The sequence below is a fragment of the Oncorhynchus nerka genome, linkage group LG14 (assembly GCF_034236695.1).
Source record: "Oncorhynchus nerka isolate Pitt River linkage group LG14, Oner_Uvic_2.0, whole genome shotgun sequence".
NCBI classification, from domain to species: Eukaryota; Metazoa; Chordata; class Actinopteri; order Salmoniformes; family Salmonidae; genus Oncorhynchus; species Oncorhynchus nerka.
In genome coordinates this window covers 67,811,853-67,833,069 of record NC_088409.1, presented here as the reverse complement: position 1 = coordinate 67,833,069, position 21,217 = coordinate 67,811,853, and the positions used below count along the sequence as shown (strand labels likewise).

Sequence of the window (21,217 nt, the reverse complement as noted above, 5' to 3'; positions counted from 1 at the left end):
GGTGCTGTATGAGTGATCTGTCCCTAAACATGACGTGTCTGTGTCTCTATGTCTGTAGGACGGTGCTGTATGAGTGATCTGTCCCTAAACATGACGTGTCTGTGTCTCTATGTCTGTAGGACGGTGCTGTATGAGTGATCTGTCCCTAAACATGACGTGTCTGTGTCTCTATGTCTGTAGGACGGTGCTGTATGAGTGATCTGTCCCTAAACATGACGTGTCTGTGTCTCTATGTCTGTAGGACTGTGCTGTATGAGTGATCTGTCCCTAAACATGACGTGTCTGTGTCTCTATGTCTGTAGGACGGTGTTGTATGAGTGATCTGTCCCTAAACATGACGTGTCTGTGTCTCTCTATCTGTAGGACGGTGCTGGTGCTGTACGAGTGATCTGTTTATGCGTGATCTGTCTGTGGTACATTGTCTATGTCTCTGAACTTGGTCTATCTGTGTCTCTCTATCTGTAGGACGGTGCTGGTGCTGTACGAGTGATCTGTTTATGTGTGATCTGTCTGTGGTACATTGTCTATGTCTCTGAACTTAGTCGATCTGTGTCTCTCTATCTGTAGGACGGTGCTGGTGCTGTACGAGTGATCTGTTTATGTGTGATCTGTCTGTGGTACATTGTCTATGTCTCTGAACTTAGTCGATCTGTGTCTCTCTGTCTATAGGACGGTGCTGTATGAGTGCTGTCCAGGGTACATGAAGCTGGACGGAATGAAAGGATGTCCTGCAGGTATGTAGCTACAGTCGGTTACAGTATATGTAATGTTATAGGGTACAAGATACGCAGTGTATTTTTTTAGTGCACTTAATGTTATAGTGTACTTCAAAGGTTAAACAAGAGGTTCAACGAAGACATACCAAGGGGTATTACGTTTTCTCATTAAATTCACGAGTCACAATGCCACACCAACATAAAGATTCCGCTGGCACATCGTCCTACCCCTGCATGTTTCCTTTTAGCTTCATCCGTCTGTTTTTGGGGTTCTTTAGGGTTGTTAGAGTTGTTTCAATGAGACTTGTGTGCACCCCAAATGCCCCCCTATTCCCTATGTACTGCACTACTTTAGGGCTCTGGTCAAAAGTAGTGCATTGTATAGGTTATGGGATACCATTTGGGATTACCCCCGGTATGTAGGGAGATGCAATCATCATGGTACCTTCTATTCCCTGTTCCACAGTGGCCCCTATAGACAATGTGTATGGTACCTTGGGCCTGGTCAAGGCCATCTCCACCCAGGAATACTCTCACATCTCCAAGCTGCGGGAGGAGATAGAGGGATCTGGGTCATACACCTTCTTCGCTCCCAGCAACGATGCCTGGGACTTGTTAGATGAGGTAAGTCAGGATAAGTATCATCTCTTACAGCTGGAAAATTCCAAGTCAGACAATCAGTTGAATCCACCAGCGATAGTTTTAGTTTTTTTCAGTGCCAAAACCATTCTGTGCTCGTAGTGTGACCATTTAAAAGAGCTACAACATAAAACACCAGAATGTGTAGGTTGCTGTAAATCTTTGTCATCACTTTATGTTTAGCATTTATGTCATCTTAAGCCTTTCTATTCTGCATTTCTTTAACAGGAAGTGCGTAGCGCGTTGGTGAGCAACGTGAACATTGAGCTGTACAATGCTCTGCACTACCACATGGCTAACAAACGCCTGCTGACCAAAGACCTGAAGAATGGCCTGGTGGTCGACTCCATGTACAACGACCTGGGACTCTACATCAACCACTACTCCAACGGGGTGAGCATCCCACTAGACCTACACCACATCATCTTCTGCATCCCAAATGGCACCCTACTCCATTTTTAGTGCACTATTTTGACCAGCGCCCATTGAATTTATTGGAAATCCGATGGTTTCCATGCCATGAGATAGGAAAGTTGCCATCATGGAAAGCTAAGGCTTTATTGTGTGCAGGTAGTTAGTTGTTGAAGGCTGTGTTGAGTGCACATTGGAGAGTTAAGGACAGTATGCTTTTGTGTGTTGTGTGCAGATACTGACTGTGCTGTGCATGTCCTATGTGGTGTGTTGTTATGTATGAAGATCGTGACGGTGAACTGTGCCAGGATTATCCATGGCAACCAGGTTGCCACCAACGGGGTGGTGCACATCATCGACCGTGTCATCACTGCCGTGGGCAACACCATCCAGGATGTCATCGAGGTTGACGATGACCTTACCACTCTCAGTGTAAGTCTTCTCTTTTGCCCTTTCTTACCTTTCCTTTCTACCTTTCCTTTCCTACCTTTCCTTTCCTACCTTTCCTTTCCTACCTTTCCTTTCCTACCTTTCCTTTTCTACCTTTCCTTTCCTACCTTTCCTTTTCTACCTTTCCTTTCCTACCTTTCCTTTCCTACCTTTCCTTTTCTACCTTTCCTTTCCTACCTTTCCTTTCCTACCTTTCCTTTCTTACCTTTTTCATATATATCTTATCTCCCCTTTTCTCCTTTTCTCTTCTCCTCTTGTCTTTTTCATTCTATTTTATTTGATTTACCGATTCATACAGTATAAATGGAGCATATGTTGGAGGATATGATGTGTTTTCTCACTACAGGAAGTGGCTCTGGCCTCAGGCCTGCTGGACAAGCTGGGACAACCCGGCCAGTACACCCTGTTCGCCCCCACCAACGATGCCTTCGCGAAGCTGGACTCAGACGTGCTTCAACGACTGATGGGTGACAAGGGTGTCCTCCAAGGTAAACCAAACCGCTGGGCCAGGCTTCAGAGCTCCCATCACCTCTCTGGAATGCCTTCTAGAAATAAGAGAGCAGCTCACAGGAGAGTACTTTAAATCAGAGGGGAGACATAGAGACTTTATATAGATCTCCACCCTCAGGCCATATCCGTGTTTAATGAGATGAAGGTGCAGGAAAAGTAACTCAATGGTTCCCACTCGCCATGTTTGCAGGGCTGAGTAACCGCAGAGGTTTTCCATGTAAGCGCTTTTTCATACTCAAAAAAATGGAGCCAACTAGTTACAGTCTGTGCTGTGGATTTGTAATCCTCAGGCAGTTGGCAAACTGAGCGTTCACCACAGTTGTGAGAGTGAGTAATGAAAAAGAAAAGAGCTCTTGTTTCAGATGTTGGATCACATATGGCCTACGAAATAATGGCTTTTCAGACATACACTTTCATATGGTGAAGCTTTTTGATCATTTGACAAGTTTACAATCTAAACATTTACCGTCACACTATAATTTATGTCTGGGAGGCACTCCCATAATAAAACACGCTAACTTGTTCAAAAATATTTCCAAAAAGGTGTTGTTCTTATGGTGCTAAACACCACAGGGCAGGAAGCAGAAAGCAGCTGGCTCTGCCTGTGTCCGAAATCGCAACCTATTCCCTACATTCCCTACCTCATACGGCTCTGGTCAAAAGTAGTGCACTATTTAGAGAATAGGGTGTAATTTTGGGACACATCCCAGTCAAAGGGTTGGGACCGGAAAGGTTCAGAAGGTTCAGAGCATTAGGATGGTTGGCAGTGGGGTGATGATCCCTAACGTCCCTGAGCTGTGAGATCCCGTCACTTCACACACAGTAGTAAAACCTTCTCCCTGCACTCACTAGTCTCCCAACACCAGGACCCAAGGGATCTAAGGGATCTAAGGTCTTTCATAGTCTGCGTCCCATATAGCACTTGATTCCCTACTTAGTGCACTACTTTTGACCAGGGCCCATAAGGATCTGGTCAAAAGTTGAGCACCTAAAGGCCCAGTGCAGTCCAAAACAATTTATTACCTAAACCCATCTAGTACCGGGTCTAAAAAGTTGTTCAATTCGTATCAAGGGACATAACGTGTGCCAGGAAAACATTCCCCACACCATTACACTACCGCCACCAGCCTGCCTGTCTCATTGACATCAGGCAGGATGGGTTCATGGACTCATGCTGCTTATGCCAAATCCTGACTTTGCCATCAGCATGAGGCAACAAGAACCGGGATTCACCGGACCGGGCAATGCTTTTCCACTCCTCAATTATCCAGTGTTGATGATCGCGTGTCCACTGGAGCCACTTCTTTTTTTAAGCTGATAGAAGTGGAACCTGGTCTGCAATAGCCAATCGGTGACAAGGACCGCCGAGTTGTGCGTTCCGAGGTACCGTTCTGCACATCACTGTTGTACTGCGCCGTTATTTGCTTGTTTGTTTGTCTCACCATTGTCTCCAAACCCTAGGCCGTTTCTGAGATACTGGAACCGGCGCACCTGGCACCGAAAATCATACCACGTTCAAAGTCGCTTGGGTCACTTGTTTTGCCCATTCTAACGTTCAATCGAACAGTAACTGAATGCCTTGATGCCTGTCTGCTTGCTTCATATAGCAAGCCACGGCCACATGACTCACTGTCTGTAGGAACAAACTATTTCCGTGAATGGGGTGGTGCACCTAATAAACTGTCCAACGAGTGTATATTTCCATATACAGTATTTTGTTAGCTAATGTTAGCTAAACGGTTAGCAACTCTATTTAGCACAACATACAGTAGCTACTCCAAAGAATCTCGACAGCTAACAGGCAGCTGCTTCGTTCAAAAAAGGAATCCATTGTGGTTTACTTATGTTGCTATCTACACTAGTCATTTAGTTGTGGCCATCTGGTTAGTATCAACAAGGGCTTATTACAAATTCTAGCTAGCAACAACATTAGCGCGGTTCTTACTATTGGCTATATCGTAAAAATGAATGAAAACAAACATTTGCTTTTTGGTCTTTATTTAAGTTTAGGGTTAGGCATAAGGTTAGCAGTGTGGTTAAGATTAGGTTTAAAATCACATTTTACGAAGAAAAATTTTGGAAATAGGCGGGGTTTATGACTTTGTGGCTGTGGGAACTAGTGATCACCCATTTGCGCAGCTTGCTAGTTATCTTACATTATTTACAGCAGGCACAAGCCAAAAAAAGCTACTACCACCTTATGGCCTGGAGTATTTAAACGAAGCAAATCGGAGGTAAACTCAATCAATCAATCAAATGTATTTATAAAGCCCTTCTTACATCAGCTGATGTCACAAAGTGCTGTACAGAAACCCAGCCTAAACCTCCAAACAGCAAGCAATGCAGGTGTAGAAGCACGGTGGTGAGGAAAAACTCCATAGAAAGGCCAGAACCTAGGAAGAAACCTAGAGAGGAACCAGGCTATGAGGGATGGCCAGTCCACTTCTGGCTGTGCCGGGTGTAGATTATAACAGAACATGGCCAAGATGTTCAAATTGTGAACAACAAAAAGTCAACACTGGGCAGAGATGCAAAGTACCCATTGGCAGTCAGATTTCTCGATGTATCTGACCCTTTAAAGTTGTTTGAAACGACCGCCTGAAGTTTCTGCAAGATTTGGTGGGAGGGAGTTTTGACATCACCATGAGCTAAATGAGCTAATAGACCAACAAGAAAGAGAGTTCCAACCCTCTCTGCCAATAACAGTTCATTTTAAGTTTTTCCCTCCCCACTCAAACCCCTCACAGACAGTCCTAGCAAAGTTCTTGCTCGAAAACAATCACACTAAGTTACTTAATTGTTTAATGGAGAATAGGTTGCCATTTGGGACGTAACCTGTGATTAATCTGCTATTCTGAAGCCATGCTGGAAATGACATAATCACATGCATAGGCACCTCTACTACCATTCATTTGTATTGGTTACATTCAGAAGAACCCAGTGACACTTGTGAAGGATGTAGAGTAAAACGAGTGTCTCCCCTTTCCACAGTGAGGTCAAACTAGTTTGTAGCCCAAAAGGTTGGGACGCTACAGACAGAAGTTGGCAGCGTTACCGACTTCAGACGTGTCCAGCAGGACGTATTCATGAGAAGACCGATTTTCGGGATGTCTCATGAGTAGCTCTGACAAACACCACTGTAGCTCGGCCACCTTTCACCTCTGATGTGGAAGGCCGACAAATGTGATGCAGTTGATTGAGACGGAGCCAATGCAAAATATCTCCAGCTTAAACTGACAGGTTTTGATGGTGATTTTTATGTTATTTAGGATTAAAATGACGCCTGGCTAGTACAGTATAAGAAGTCAAACACATATCACTTTTCCCGGGATGCTGGTCCAGTCTAGTCTGTAATGTAGTAACCCAACCAAATGAAAATGCTGTTAATCAATAAGAATATACTGTATGTAGGAGTATCGGAGTGTGTGGGACCAATTGACACTTTTCTCCTCTCCTCTCTCCTCTCCCTCCAGCTCTGCTGAACTTCCACATGCTGAACTCTGTCCAGTGTTCAGAGGGCATCATGTCCGGCCAGACCTTTGAGACCCTGGAAGGCCACAACATCGAGATTGGCTGTGACGGGGACAGCCTGACGGTCAACGGCATCAAAATGGTGTTGAAGAAAGACATTGTCACCGCCAACGGAGTCATCCACCTCATCGACGAGGTCCTCATGCCTGACTCAGGTTAGCTCCCCCATCTTGACCCATCTAATAATTATACATGTCATTTGTATAGTGCTTTCATTTCAGAGCTGTGCTCCTAACACACAGTTTTTTGCATTTGCATTTGTTTGTTGGAATGTAAATGGCATGAACTGTTTTCACGAAATAAACACCACCTTTATTTAAATCTCCCTTTGCTGTTACACTATTATACAAGTCAGCCATACACATAGGCAAATAGATGGAAACAATGACACAATGACGGCAAGACTAAGATCAAATCTGAAAACTGAATAAGAGTAGAAGTGTTGATCTTTCAGTGGTAGAGAAGCTTTTAATGGTGTTGTCTGTGTCCTCTAAGCCAAGCAGGTGATGGAGCTGCTCACCCCTTCCCAATCCACCTTCAGTGACATGGTGTCAGAGCTAGGTCTTTCTGCAGCCATGGCAGCTGAGGCAGAATACACACTACTGGCTCCACTCAATTCTGTCTTCACTGGTGAGTACACATCATGGCCTCGCTCAATTCTGTCTTCACTGGTGAGTACACATCATGGCCTCGCTCAATTCTGTCTTCACTGGTGAGTACACATCATGGACCCGCTCAATTCTGTCTGTAACACATCCCTGGTTCCCCTTAAATACTCTTGAATGTCCTGAACTCTTTCCTTTCTTGGTCCTCTTCCTCTCTCTAGCTCCTCTCTCTGTCCCCCTCTTCCTCTCTCTAGCTCCTCTCTCTGTCCCCCTCTTCCTCTCTCTAGCTCCTCTCTCTGTCCCCCTCTTCCTCTTTCTAGCTCCTCTCTCTGTCCCCCTCTTCCTCTTTCTAGCCCCTCTCTCTGTCCCCCTCTTCCTCTCTCTAGCTCCTCTCTCTGTCCCCCTCTTCCTCTCTCTAGCTCCTCTCTCTGTCCCCCTCTTCCTCTCTCTAGCTTCTCTCTCTGTCCCCCTCTTTCTCTCTCTAGCTCCTCTCTCTGTCCCCCTCTTCCTCTCTCTAGCTCCTCTCTCTGTCCCCCTCTTCCTCTCTCTAGCTCCTCTCTCTGTCCCCCTCTTCCTCTCTCTAGCTCCTCTCTCTCTCCCCCTCTTCCTCTCTCTAGCTCCTCTCTCTGTCCCCCTCTTCCTCTCTCTAGCCCCTCTCTCTGTCCCCCTCTTCCTCTCTCTAGCTCCTCTCTCTGTCCCCATCTTCCTCTCTCTAGCTCCTCTCTCTGTCCCCCTCTTCCTCTCTCTAGCTCCTCTCTCGGTCCCCCTCCTCCTCTCTATAGCTCCTCTGTCACTACTTTATCACTCCTCTCCTTCTTTCTCTCCTCTCCACAGGTGGGTAATGCACACTGAGCTCCAAACTGTGACATTAGTCTTGCTGTCATGCGGACTCACTAGTGAGCAGTATACTATACATACTGCATACTGGTCTCCTGACTGCTGGAATGATTAATAGCTGGAGCTTTATGCCGCGCAAACCCTAAGAATACATAATTACCCCTGCGCACACACATACACACATACACAGCATAGGAACATTCTAGACCTCACAAGGCGTGGGGAGAGATATCTCCTACCTGAATCCAACATTTGTAACGCATGTGTGATAAACTGAACCGAAGTATATTAATCAGTTGTATGATACACTAGCCTGCTGCATGCTGTAGGAAAGGAAAAAGTCCCAGGCTGGAATAGCTGAGTTACGGCTTATAAATTCCTCCACTAAATTGTTCTCTAATTTAGACTCTACATGATTGGCCCATTGTCGACGTACCGTACTGTACAGACCAGAACAGCTCTATTTCTCAGACAACACTTGTTAAAAGTCCTCTGTTATTAGAGCCATAGTTTCCTCTCTGGAGGAGGTAGCTCTTCTCCCGGCGGGATATCAGTATATTACGTACGGGTAATGCAGACTGGAACAGTCACTGCCTGTGTCCCAAATGGCACCCTATTCCGTATATACAGTAGTGCACTACCTTTGACCAGAGCCCTATGGGAATAAGGGAATAAGGTGCAATTTGTGACGCAGACACTGTTACAATGTGGCTGATCAATCTGTCTGTGGGGAAGCTACAGAACCCGGGAGATTTCCTGGAAAATAAGGTTGACGTTTTACAATTGACTAGACCAGCAGACTGCATCATTAACCTATATTATGACTCATAATGACGATAATAATCATAATGGAACTTTTTTATGGTCTTCGTCCTAGGAAAACCTTTGATCTACATTTTTGCGAAATTTGGGCTAGCTCCTAGAAAACGTATTGTTTACAAACAGACGTATTGTAATCTTTTGATCTGTACACGTCTGAGTTTTGCCCAATACCGCAAGATCCCCTGCATTTGGCTGTAGTTTATTGTGTCTTTTTGTTTATCTAAGTATGCTATTAACCATGTAGTATATACTGTACTGTATATACAGTGGGGAGAACAAGTATTTGATACACTGCTGATTTTGCAGGTTTTCCTACTTACAAAGCATGTAGAGATCTGTAAAAAAAAATATATATCACATATACACTTCAACTGTGAGAGACGGAATCTAAAACAAAAATCCAGAAAATCACATTGTATGATTTTTAAGAAAATTAATTTGCATTTTATTGCATGACATAAGTATTTGGTACATGAGAAAAGCCGAACTCAATATTTGGTACAGAAACCTTTGTTTGCAATTACAGAGATCATATGTTTCCCTTAGTTCTTGACCAGATTTGCACACACTGCAGCAGGGATTTTGGTCCAATCCTGCATACAGACCTTCTCCAGATCCTTCAAGTTTCGGGGCTGTCTCTGGGCAATAACGGACTTTCAGCTTTCAACTTTCAGCTCCCTCCAAAGATTTTCTATTGGGTTCAGGTCTGGAGACTGGCTAGGCCACTCCAGGACCTTGAGATGCTTCTTACGAAGCCACTCCTTAGTTGCCCTGGCTGTGTGTTTCGGGTCGTTGTCATGCTGGAAGACCCAGCCATGACCCATCTTCAATGCTCTTACTGAGGGAAGGAGGTTGTTGGCCAAGATCTCACGATACATGGCCCCATCTATCCTCCCCTCAATACGGTGCAGTCGTCCTGTCCCCTTTGCAGAAAAGCATCCCCAAAGAATGATGTTTCCACCTCCATGCTTCACGGTTGGGATGGTGTTCTTGGGGTTGTACTCATCCTTCTTCTTCCTCCAAACTCGGCGAGTGGAGTTTAGAGCAAAAAGCTATATTTTTGTCACATCAGACCATATGACCTTCTCCCATTCCTCCTCTGGATCATCCAGATGGTCATTGGCAAACTTCAGATGGGCCTGGATATGCGCTGGCTTGACCTTGCATGTGCTGCAGGATTTTAATCCATGACGGCGTAGTGTGTTACTAATGGTTTTCTTTGAGACTGTGGTCCCAGCTCTCTTCAGGTCATTGACCAGGTCCTGCCGTGTAGTTGTGGGCTGATCCCTCACCTTCCTCATGATTATTGATGCCCCACGAGGTGAGATCTTGCATGGAGCCCCAGACCGAGGGTGATAGACCGTCATCTTGAACTTCTTCCATTTTCTAATAATTGCACCAACAGTTGCCTTCTCACCAAGCTGCTTGCCTATTGTCCTGTAACCCATCCCAGCCTTGTGCAGGTCTACAATTTGATCCCTGATGTCCTTACACAGCTCTCTGGTCTTGGCCATTGTGGAGAGGTTGTAGTCTGTTTGATTGAGTGTGTGGACAGGTGTCTTTTATACAGGTAACGAGTTCAAACAGGTGCAGTTAATACAGGTAATGAGTGGAGAACAGGAGGGCTTCTTAAAGAAAAACAGGTCTGTGAGAGCCGGAATTCTTACTGGTTGGTAGGTGTTCAAATACTTATATCATGCAATAATATGCAAATGAATTACTTAAAAATCATACAATATGATATTCTGGATTTTTTCTGGATTCCGTCTCTCACAGTTGAAGTGTACCTATGATAACAATTACAGACCTCTACATGCTTTGTAAGTAGGAAAACCTGCAAAATCGGAAGTGTATCAAATACTTGTTCTCCCCACTGTATATTCCAATTCTACAAGAATGGAGAATTGGGGCTAGTTTCTGAAAAACGTGTTGTTTACAAACAGATTTAATGTAATCTTTTGACCTCTTACAATGTACCTATATGAAATATCTCATCCACCAGATGAGGTAATGGCCATTGACCAGAGCTTTCTGAAGATGATTCTGGAGAACCACATCCTGAAGGAGAAGATTACTCTGGGACAGCTGTACAACGGACAGCGCCTGGAGACTATCGCCGGGAAGTTCCTCAGAGTCTTCATCTACCGCACAGTGAGTCTCTGTGTGTGTGTGTGTGTTTGAGTGTGTGTGCTGGTATGCGTGTGCATACAGTATGTGTGTGTTTGTGAGAGAGAGAGTTTGTGTGAGTATACAAATGTGTGTGTGTGTGTGTGTGGGTGTGTGCATGTGTGCGTGCGTGCAAGTCCATCTCTTGTCTCTGAACAGCTGGTCAAACTGTCTGTGTGGCTGTCTGCCATACAACACATATCCTTTTCACTGGGCTATCCATCTACTGGACTGACTAAGAGTCTGTTAATTCAGTAGCTAGTAGACTATTCATTTCCATGTCTTATTAAGGGCTACTTCAGCAGATGTTCCAACTCAAATTTCAGTTTTAAAGATGCTCAAAAAAGTTAGCTGTCTAGAGAACCAATTAGCCTAGCTAGCTAACTATCTGGCTAGCTAACTAGTTACATACCAAAATGCCCACATAGGTCATAATTTTGCTAAAATTAGGATATTAGGACTAGAGTTACATCATTAGGATAAAATAAGTTTTCACTTATGTGGTTCTTTAACCTGTATACCCTGTGTCCTGTCTGTCTGTAGGCGGTGTGCATAGAGAACTCCTGCCTGGTGCGTGGCAGCAAGGAGGGCAGTAACGGAGCCCTCCACCTGATGAAGACTCTGATGAAGCCAGCTGAGGCCACCATGTTCCAGATCCTCACTGACAACGGAGGATTCAAGTAAGCTGCTTGTGGACTTATAGACTGTGTGTGCTTTAGCCTGGTCCCACATCTGTATGAGCTTCAGCCAATGAAATAGTTAGATAAGTTAGCTCAAGCTCATACAGATCTGAGATCAGACTAGTTGAAGGATCAAGGGACAGATGAAGATTGTTCCGATTTTGTGGCCAACTCATGAATATATTGTATATTAAACAGTGTTGGATTTGGAGTACAATCCTGTCTCACCCCCTACTCCTGCTTGAGAAAGGATGTTCTTTAGCCAACCCAATAGCCAGAGAGTCAGAGAGTTCACTAATCAGACAGAGTTCAATCAAATTTATACAGACTGGGGAGCAGGCTGGGAAATGTATTAAGAGTTTATACAGACCAGTGGGCCAACTTCTTTCCAAATCATGTACAAGAGTGATCATGTAAGATCACTCTTGCAAGTGATCTTTTCATCTATATAATACCAAGGATCTCATCACTGAAGAGGATCCTTTTCTATAGCTCAATCGGTTCGTACGGGCGGTCACATGTGTTGGTAAGGTAGAGAACCCTGGTTAAAGCCCAGTCAGAGACAAGTTCAGGAACGAGTTCTATATGCTAAGCTATCACACTGGCACCAGTTATATCTACCCTCAGTGGTTGTCATGAGAGCCAGGTAACTGTTTCCTTCATCATGTTTTGGTTGTAGGATCTTCCTGTCACTGATGGAGATGGCTGGTCTGACTGACCTGCTCAAACAGGAAGGAGAATACACTCTGTTCGCTCCCAGTGATGAGGCCTTCGCTGGTGTCAGCGACAGTGACATGGCTCTGCTCAGAGGTTGGTTCATCTCTCAGACTCTCCCTCTCTCTCCGTCCCTGTTAGTCTGTCTCAGTCTCTCAAACAAATATCAGAGCCAGAGGTTTTTCTTGTCAGGCCACATTCTGGTGGTCAGGAAAAACTGCTGACCTTAACCATAGCTACCATAGCTACAAGCTATGTCAAAGGAACATCCATAAGTCTTAGAGTTAGAAGATGTATGTACGATATGTACTATGGATCCATCGTCTTCCATCTAAAACCCTGTCTGTTCTGGCCAGGTAATATGAATGCCCTGCGTACCATCCTGCTCTACCACTTCAGTAACGGAGTGTTCATCGGTGGAGGTCTGGAGACTGGGGTGACCAACCTCCTCAAATCTCTGCAGGGAAACAACCTCCGAGTGCTGCATGTGAGTCCAAACCTCTCAACACTCAACAGGGCTGTAAATATAATAAATCATGGCATCATGGCTGCAACAAAATCAAGAATGTATCACAAAGATCCTGAAGAGATTATACAATGTTTTTACAGTGAATCAAGAGACTCTCATCCTGATCCACTCCGTATTACTAACAACCGCAATCCTTTGTCATCGACAATGTCAACAAACGTTTAAACTAGGAGTTATGGCTACATTTGACTTCTTGGAACACATATATAACACTTAAACATGTTTGGGAAAAGATAACGTCTAAAATAACATTCATTTGATGAATAAGAAACCAGAACCGCATTTGTTGGATGAACTTCCCCAGAGACAACTTCCCCAACATAATTCAGCATTCTGACAAGACTTAGGATTTTGCAAAGGTATTTACTATTTTCATTTTGGGTTAATTTTATTCTTAGCTTTTAAGTTGTGTTACATACAGCAGTGTCCTTAGGATCATATTCTAAGACGATAAAAACATTTCCTTTCTTAAAATAAAGCAGAAAGCCATGTGAGGTCTCTGGATGTTTGTTGTGCAGAATATTCATGATTTAGTTTAGATGACATTTTACCCCAAAACAGACAGTTGCATTCCACTGCTACCAATGACTGTGCAGAAGTCAAGCTATACTAAAGCTACCCTTAAAAAATATACTTTACTGAACTAAAGTTACCTTGAAAAAGTAGTGCACTATATCCAAACTACTCTGTGATAAATTATCATATGGAAATCTGAAATGTCATAGACTACAAATTGCAAGAACACATTACTTTGACCTTATGTTAATAGCATGTTTAATTTAGCCCATTAAACCCAAAAACAACGCTTCAAGCAAGAATTAGTCATGTCTAATGCCCAAAAATTAAGTAAATTCTTGCCTACTTCACCCATATTTTATTTTTGCCAAAAAAGTAATGTGTTAGTAGTTCCAGTAGTTACCTACACCACTACATGGTGAAAACGTAATTGACTACTGAAAACACTAGATTTGATTGATGAGGAAAAAATTGTCTTTAATCCGTTTTTAGAAAAAGGCTGTAACGTAACAAAATGTGGAAAAAGTAAATGCCAACCTAATTGAGAGACATATGGCACATTACCAGCTGGTACTCATAACTCATCTCATTGTGGCTGTCTTATCTGTAATCATCCCATCAGTGTTTGTATCTTAATCCCCTCTACTCCTCTCCTCCAGGCTAACAACACAATTAGAGTGAACACTATTGAGGTCCCTGAAAATGATATCATGGCCACTAACGGAGTCATTCACTTTGTCAAAACCCTCCTCTACCCTGGAGGTAAGACTGACTCAAACCTCTCTGACTGCCAGCTCCTCTGTTGGAGAAACAAATTATACCCTGATTAAATTGTCATGTGTTGAGAGACGCACTGTGCAGGGAATCTCTTCTTGATATATTATATATATTTAGCAGTGCTAAATGGTTCAGTACGTCTAACACCCTGTTCTGTGCTGTATGTATGCTAATGTAAAGTGTTACCAGTACGTCTAACACCCTGGGTTGTGCTGTATGTACGCTAATGTAAAGTGTTACCAGTACGTCTAACACCCTGGGTTGTGCTGTATGTATGCTAATGTAAAGTGTTACCAGTACGTCTAACACCCTGGGTTGTGCTGTATGTACGCTAATGTAAAGTGTTACCAGTACGTCTAACACCCTGGGTTGTGCTGTATGTACGCTAATGTAAAGTGTTACCAGTACGTCTAACACCCTGGGTTGTGCTGTAACACCCTGGGTTGTGCTGTATGCTAATGTAAAGTGTTACCAGTACGTCTAACACCCTGTGTTGTGCTGTATGTATGCTAATGTAAAGTGTTACCAGTACGTCTAACACCCTGGGTTGTGCTGTATGTACGCTAATGTAAAGTGTTACCAGTACGTCTAACACCCTGGGTTGTGCTGTATGTATGCTAATGTAAAGTGTTACCAGTACGTCTAACTCCCTGTGTTGTGCTGTATGTACGCTAATGTAAAGTGTTACCAGTACGTCTAACTCCCTGTGTTGTGCTGTATGTACGCTAATGTAAAGTGTTACCAGTACGTCTAACACCCTGGGTTGTGCTGTATGTACGCTAATGTAAAGTGTTACCAGTACGTCTAACTCCCTGTGTTGTGCTGTATGTATGCTAATGTAAAGTGTTACCAGTACGTCTAACTCCCTGTGTTGTGCTGTATGTATGCTAATGTTAAGTGTTACCAGTACGTCTAACTCCCTGTGTTGTGCTGTATGTACGCTAATGTAAAGTGTTACCAGTACGTCTAACACCCTGGGTTGTGTTGTATGTACGCTAATGTAAAGTGTTACCAGTACGTCTAACTCCCTGTGTTGTGCTGTATGTATGCTAATGTAAAGTGTTACCAGTACGTCTAACTCCCTGTGTTGTGCTGTATGTACGCTAATGTAAAGTGTTACCAGTACGTCTAACACCCTGTGAGGAGAGTAAACCATATGGTTTACATTGTTTTCATGCTCATCAAATAATTCAGTGATCACTTGTGCCCTGTGGATGGGGGCATTGTCATCCTATCGGGGCAAAGCCATGGTAGCAAAAATATTGGCCAAAATAATGGCCTGCCCAGCATTTTCATACATGAAGCTAAGCATGATGGTATGTTAATTGCTTAATTAACTCAGGAACCACACCTGCGTGTAAGCACCTTCTTTCAATATATCTTGTATCCCTCATTTCCTCAAGTGTTTCCATTTCTTTGGCAGTAACCTTTATGTAGGCTAGTATGAAGTGTTACCAGTATGTCTTACACCCTGTACTGTGCTGTGCTGTATGTACCCTAGTGTAAAGTGTTACCAGTATGTCTTACACCCTGTACTGTGCTGTGCTGTATGTACCCTAGTGTAAAGTGTTACCAGTATGTCTTACACCCTGTACTGTGCTGTATGTACCCTAGTGTAAAGTGTTACCAGTATGTCTTACACCCTGTACTGTGCTGTGCTGTATGTACCCTAGTGTAAAGTGTTACCAGTATGTCTTACACCCTGTACTGTGCTGTGCTGTATGTACCCTAGTGTAAAGTGTTACCAGTATGTCTTACACCCTGTACTGTGCTGTGCTGTATGTACCCTAGTGTAAAGTGTTACCAGTATGTCTTACATCCTGTACTGTGCTGTGCTGTATGTACCCTAGTGTAAAGTGTTACCAGTATGTCTTACACCCTGTACTGTGCCGTACTGTACAGTATTGTACCCTAGTGTAAAGTGTTACCTGTATGTTTAACACCCTGTACTGTGCCGTACTGTAGAGTATTGTACCCTAGTGTAAAGTGTTACCTGTATGTTTAACACCCTGTACTGTGCCGTACTGTACAGTATTGTACCCTAGTGTAAAGTGTTACCTGTATGTTTAACACCCTGTACTGTGCCGTACTGTACAGTATTGTACCCTAGTGTAAAGTGTTACCTGTATGTTTAACACCCTGTACTGTGCCGTACTGTACAGTATTGTACCCTAGTGTAAAGTGTTACCAGTATGTCTTACACCCTGTACTGTGCCGTACTGTACAGTATTGTACCCTAGTGTAAAGTGTTACCTGTATGTTTAACACCCTGTACTGTGCCGTACTGTACAGTATTGTACCCTAGTGTAAAGTGTTACCAGTATGTCTTACACCCTGTACTGTGCCGTACTGTACAGTATTGTACCCTAGTGTAAAGTGTTACCAGTATGTCTTACACCCTGTACTGTGCCGTACTGTACAGTATTGTACCCTAGTGTAAAGTGTTACCAGTATGTCTTACACCCTGTACTGTGCCGTACTGTACAGTATTGTACCCTAGTGTAAAGTGTTACCAGTATGTTTAACACCCTGTACTGTGCCGTACTGTACAGTATTGTATCCTAGTGTAAAGTGTTACCAGTATGTCTTACACCCTGTACTGTGCCGTACTGTACAGTATTGTACCCTAGTATAAAGTGTTACCAGTATGTCTTACACCCTGTACTGTGCCGTACAGTATTGTACCCTAGTATAAAGTGTTACCAGTATGTCTAACACTCTGTACTGTATTGTCCTGTAGAGCTGCCTGCTGGAAACTCTGACCTTCTGGGGCTGCTGAGAAGACTTATCAAGTACATGGAGATCAAGGTACTGTACCAGGCCACACCCACATAAAGGAATTAGGGAGAACCCTGAGATAGCAAGATGAGATTAACGTCTAAGTGTTTGTTACAAAATGACCTTAAGATGACAAGACAATATGTAAAGCCTTCAACAAATACAGTACCTACCACATTGGAGTTGAGCAGAACGATGTGTACACAGACCTACAGTAATATGGTTTACAGCCTCTAATCCTTCTTTCTATTCATTCACAGTTTGTGTCAGGATACAGATATAAGGAAATCCCTCTCACATTCATGAGTGAGTACAACTGTATCAGTCCAAGCCTTAGATGTCTGCTGTACCTTTTTGCGTTGCAACTATTTGTAACTTTGCTGTTGTCCTGTGATTAACTGTTGTGTTTTTTTCTGTTTCCTTCAGAGAGGACGATCGTCACACGCGTCATTGAGTCAGGTAAGTTACAGTTAAATGATTGAAACAATGAAGGCCTCCCGGGTGGCGCAGTGGTCTAGGGCACTGCATCGCAGCGCTAGCTATGCCACCAGAGACCCTGGGTTCGCACCCAGGCTCTGTCGCAACCAGGAGGTCTGTGGGGCGATGCACAATTGGCCAAGCGTAGTCCGGGTTAGGCCAGTAGGAATATCCCTACCGGGATGAATGGCTTCTGGGTTGGATCTGCATTGTGTGGCTTGGTTGGGTTGTGTTTTGGAGGACGCACAGTTATGTCAATTTGGCTGGATGTCTTTTGGGTGGTGGACCATTTTTGATACACAGGGAAATTGTTGAGTGTGAAAAACCCAGTGCGTTGCAGATCTTGACACACTCAAATTGGTGGCTGTCTCCTCCGCTTCAGCTACACTGTGGATTTAACACATGACATCAATAAGGGATCATAGGTTTCACCTGGATTGTCTATGTCATGGAAAGAGCAGGTGTTCCTAATGTTTTGTACACTCAGTGTAAATTCATTTTATATGATATATCATGGGTAGTCTTGGAAAGACTTGAAGACATTGTGCTACAAGCGTTGATAGACTAGTTGGCACAGTTCACATAAGGACGATCTCTGTCTTCCATGAGATTCATGACCCCGTTCAAGAGGAAAAACCATTGTGGTTGTTCAGATAATTACAGTACAGACAGCAACAAGAGAAGACTTGCCATAGCAGCAGATACCTGGAAAAGTTTTATCTGTTCTGGATAAAATTACCGTTCTTTATTGGGATTTGACTTTTAAGGTTAATTCTTGAGGTGAAAGAGAAATATGCACAGAAGTTCAGGTTACTGTTTATGCAATTATCTCCAGTCAAGATTCTGAGGGGAAAACTAATGCCTTGGAGAAAGCCTTTACTCTGAACGTATCTGCAAAGCACATATCCACGTGTCCTTTGATTATGCAATATATTCCTGTCATATGAATTATTTTAAAGCCAATGGAAGGTTGGGCTTCAGTCTAATTTGATACAGACAATATTTTAATCAAGGAGTAGAGGAACCAATGACACACTACATGTCTGTAGTTCATGGAGTCTGGAGTTTTTAAGTTCATTCAGACCTTCAGATCTTACTAGTTTGCCGTTTAAACGTCATGTTCTTCAATTATGCTTTTGATGTTATTTATTTCAGTTGTTAAACTTGTTTTCCTCTCTCTCTTTCTAAAGCGCCTGATGTGACCCATGTGACTAGGGTTATTGAAAGGGAACCTACCATCACCAAGGTGACCAGGGTGATTGAGGGACAGCCTACCATCACCAAGGTAACACCAATGTAACAAACCATGTTTCAACCATTGTATCCACCCATGTAACCACCAAATCACATTGAGCATCGGGAAAAGCGTTATATAAATCTAATACATGATTATGATTATTAGGTGACTAGAGTCATTGAAGGCGAGCCAAAGTTCACCAAGGTCACTAGAGTCATCGAGGGAGAGCCCAAGGTCACCAAAGTTACCAGAGTGGTCTCAGGTACGTACCTCACAGACACACAGGTCTTTCTTGACTCCTGTCCATGAGGTCTGAAGAACTCTGGGTACATATTAACATGTAGTAAAATGAACCTGTTTTGGTCTATAGTTGCTATACGGTGTATTGATGCACTATATGAAACAAAGAAGTGAATGTTTGGGTTGCTGAGGTGAGACACAGGTCTACAGATGTTAATGTGTTGTACTGAATTCCCTTGACTCTACGTCACCCCTGGATCATGACTCTGACATCTGCCACTCTGTGAAAACAGTATGTTTCTATGTGAAGACTGATGTAGTGTTTCATTATGATGTCATCCACAGGTCCTCAGTACTCGGCCAGCAGCAGTGGCTCCAGCAGTGGTATCTCCAACATTGAGCTGGAAGGTCAGTAACATCACCCCTTTGGTTGTAGATAGATAACTTAATATAGAGGAAATAATGCAATGTTAAATTGAAAATCACATATATGCATGTCACTGGGTAGACATGTGACAGGTTCTGTTAGAATCTGGGTTGAGTGACAAACAAGATTCAATCTAACTGTTACATTCCCACCCTGTGATATTTGGCATAGTCGGCAGAATTAGTCAATTGTCCAACATAATTGCTTGTTTCGTTAGAATATATAATAGTCCCATCTGTGACATATACAGTAACATCCCTGTCTCGTTCCTGTAGGTGCTGACTTCTCCCGTATCACCACCATCGAGGGAAACCCCTCAATGCTCGACATGGACTCTGAAAAAATCACAAAGTTCATCCAAGGTAAGAGACACATTTAAACTCTACTCATCCTCACTTGGTTCTGTAAGGATCTGAGGTGATTAAGATATGGTTTCTGTTATGACTGGAGTTTGGATTCTGTAGGGTTCAATTGTGGCAGAGGTTTGGTTCTGTAGGGTTCTATAAAGACTATGGTTTAGGTTCTTTAAGATTCTGTAGTGACCAACATTTGGGTTCTATAAGGTTCTATAATGACTGAGGTTTAAATTTGTCTTCACAGAGGGAACCCCGAGACGAGTAACTGGCAGGAAAATTCCAGGTAAAACATGAGTCCTTGATAACATAACATACTGTTTGACCGTGTTGGGGGATTCAAATGATGGGTAATGTCATCCTATGAGGATCTTTAATTGCGACCATTGAAAGAGAATGACCACCTATCATTGAACATTGACTTGAACTTTATTTCTATTATTTGAGTGTATGATGATCTTTCTGTTGTCTCTATCCCTAGCTGGTGCCAGAAGGAGAGTCAGACCAGAGGAACAAAGAGCATGAACAGACCAGGTGACTAAAGATGCAGCAGCAACCAGAGAGGAACAACAGAGATAATGTCAATAAATGGTCTCCCATAAAAGCTCTACACTCCAAATGATGTGTGTGTAGACATACAGAACTTGAACTTAGTGAGACCAGTAAAGCCATTTGCTAAACAAAACAAAAATCATTGATGCATGTATCTAAAGATAACTAAAAGCCATCAAGATATGTAAATAGCATACGCATATTTGTGGGTTTTCGGTGTATATTAGAGATGAAAGATTAGAAGCTAGCCAGGGGTAGCAAAATAATCTTTGAAACCAATCTATTGGAAGCCTTGACCATTGGTTGAGGTGATACAACAGGATTTTTAGGAAGATTTTGTAATTTACCTCTGCATGATATCAAGTTTGTGGTGCTCACATAAAAATAAAAAATAAAAAAAATAAAATGTGATTGCTGTTTTCTGACAGTGACTTCATTTCTGCAAATGTTTATATTTTTCTACCAGATGTAATTTCAGCTCTGATCTGAGTTTCACAGTAGTGTGTTTGCTCTCTCTTTCTGCCTTTCTGTCTGACTGTCTACCTAGCTAACCATAAAGATATTGAGCTTGTCTTTGCTTTTAGAAGTTTCAAATGTGCAACACTCTTAACAAACTTAACTTTTCACATATTCTCAATAGCTTTTTTTACTGCAGTTTTCAAACCTTTTTCAATAAAGTATATTCTTGGATATGAAGTGAATAATTCTCCAGGAGAAAAACTTTATTTGAAAAACTTGTTAGTAGTTCATCGTTATAAGGAATTCAATTCAAGTTACATTTTAGAATCACATTTACCCAATTTGAGGAGAAGATGTATGATCGCAATCTAATTTGTGCACGTGTCTACTGGGCCCTGCCTACTCAATGAATCCCATTTTTTGTATAACGCTAGTTGTTTGGGGGGGTTTAAAAAAAAGTTTTTTAGTTCTCCTAAAATCTATAAAAGAGTCTGACAATGCTACAAATGTCAATCTGTGTCCTTTAAAAGGTCAGAGTGCGAATTATACCATGATTGTCAGGGTCTCATTTTTGGGGGACTTGACCTCCTATGTGTGCCCGCGCTTACATGACATTTCTTATGGGCCTAATAGTAAAGACATATAATACATTTTTTATGACCTTTTAATTTGTCGTGAACACAACCATCTTATTGTCAAACAAGTCACCGTGCACTGTTTAGGTGCTGTGATGTTTTTGGAGTGGACAAACATGCACAGGTAGACTACCTGAAGGGATTTGTTTGACTATA

At 42.8% G+C, this 21,217-nt stretch overlaps 1 protein-coding gene across 2 annotated transcripts in view; it reads left to right on the top strand.

Moving 5' to 3' along the window:
• The window catches only part of LOC115141751 (periostin-like), a 39,416-nt gene extending 19,038 nt beyond the window's left edge, over nt 1-20,378 (top strand). The window contains exons 3-23 of one of the 2 annotated variants that reach the window (XM_029680920.2): nt 670-734; nt 1,183-1,340; nt 1,584-1,748; nt 2,040-2,198; nt 2,563-2,704; nt 6,200-6,412; nt 6,753-6,887; nt 10,524-10,672; nt 11,231-11,367; nt 12,047-12,177; nt 12,438-12,568; nt 13,786-13,888; nt 16,644-16,711; nt 16,942-16,987; nt 17,108-17,140; nt 18,349-18,443; nt 18,561-18,657; nt 18,981-19,043; nt 19,338-19,424; nt 19,663-19,701; nt 19,897-20,378. In XM_029680920.2, the coding sequence (XP_029536780.1) occupies nt 670-734; nt 1,183-1,340; nt 1,584-1,748; nt 2,040-2,198; nt 2,563-2,704; nt 6,200-6,412; nt 6,753-6,887; nt 10,524-10,672; nt 11,231-11,367; nt 12,047-12,177; nt 12,438-12,568; nt 13,786-13,888; nt 16,644-16,711; nt 16,942-16,987; nt 17,108-17,140; nt 18,349-18,443; nt 18,561-18,657; nt 18,981-19,043; nt 19,338-19,424; nt 19,663-19,701; nt 19,897-19,940 (2,260 nt within the window). In that variant the 3' untranslated portion in view covers nt 19,941-20,378. The remainder of the gene's footprint in view (nt 1-669; nt 735-1,182; nt 1,341-1,583; nt 1,749-2,039; nt 2,199-2,562; nt 2,705-6,199; nt 6,413-6,752; nt 6,888-10,523; nt 10,673-11,230; nt 11,368-12,046; nt 12,178-12,437; nt 12,569-13,785; nt 13,889-16,643; nt 16,712-16,941; nt 16,988-17,107; nt 17,141-18,348; nt 18,444-18,560; nt 18,658-18,980; nt 19,044-19,337; nt 19,425-19,662; nt 19,702-19,896) is intronic. The other variant, XM_029680921.2, reaches the window with a different exon arrangement.
• Nucleotides 20,379-21,217: the final 839 nt, after the last annotated feature.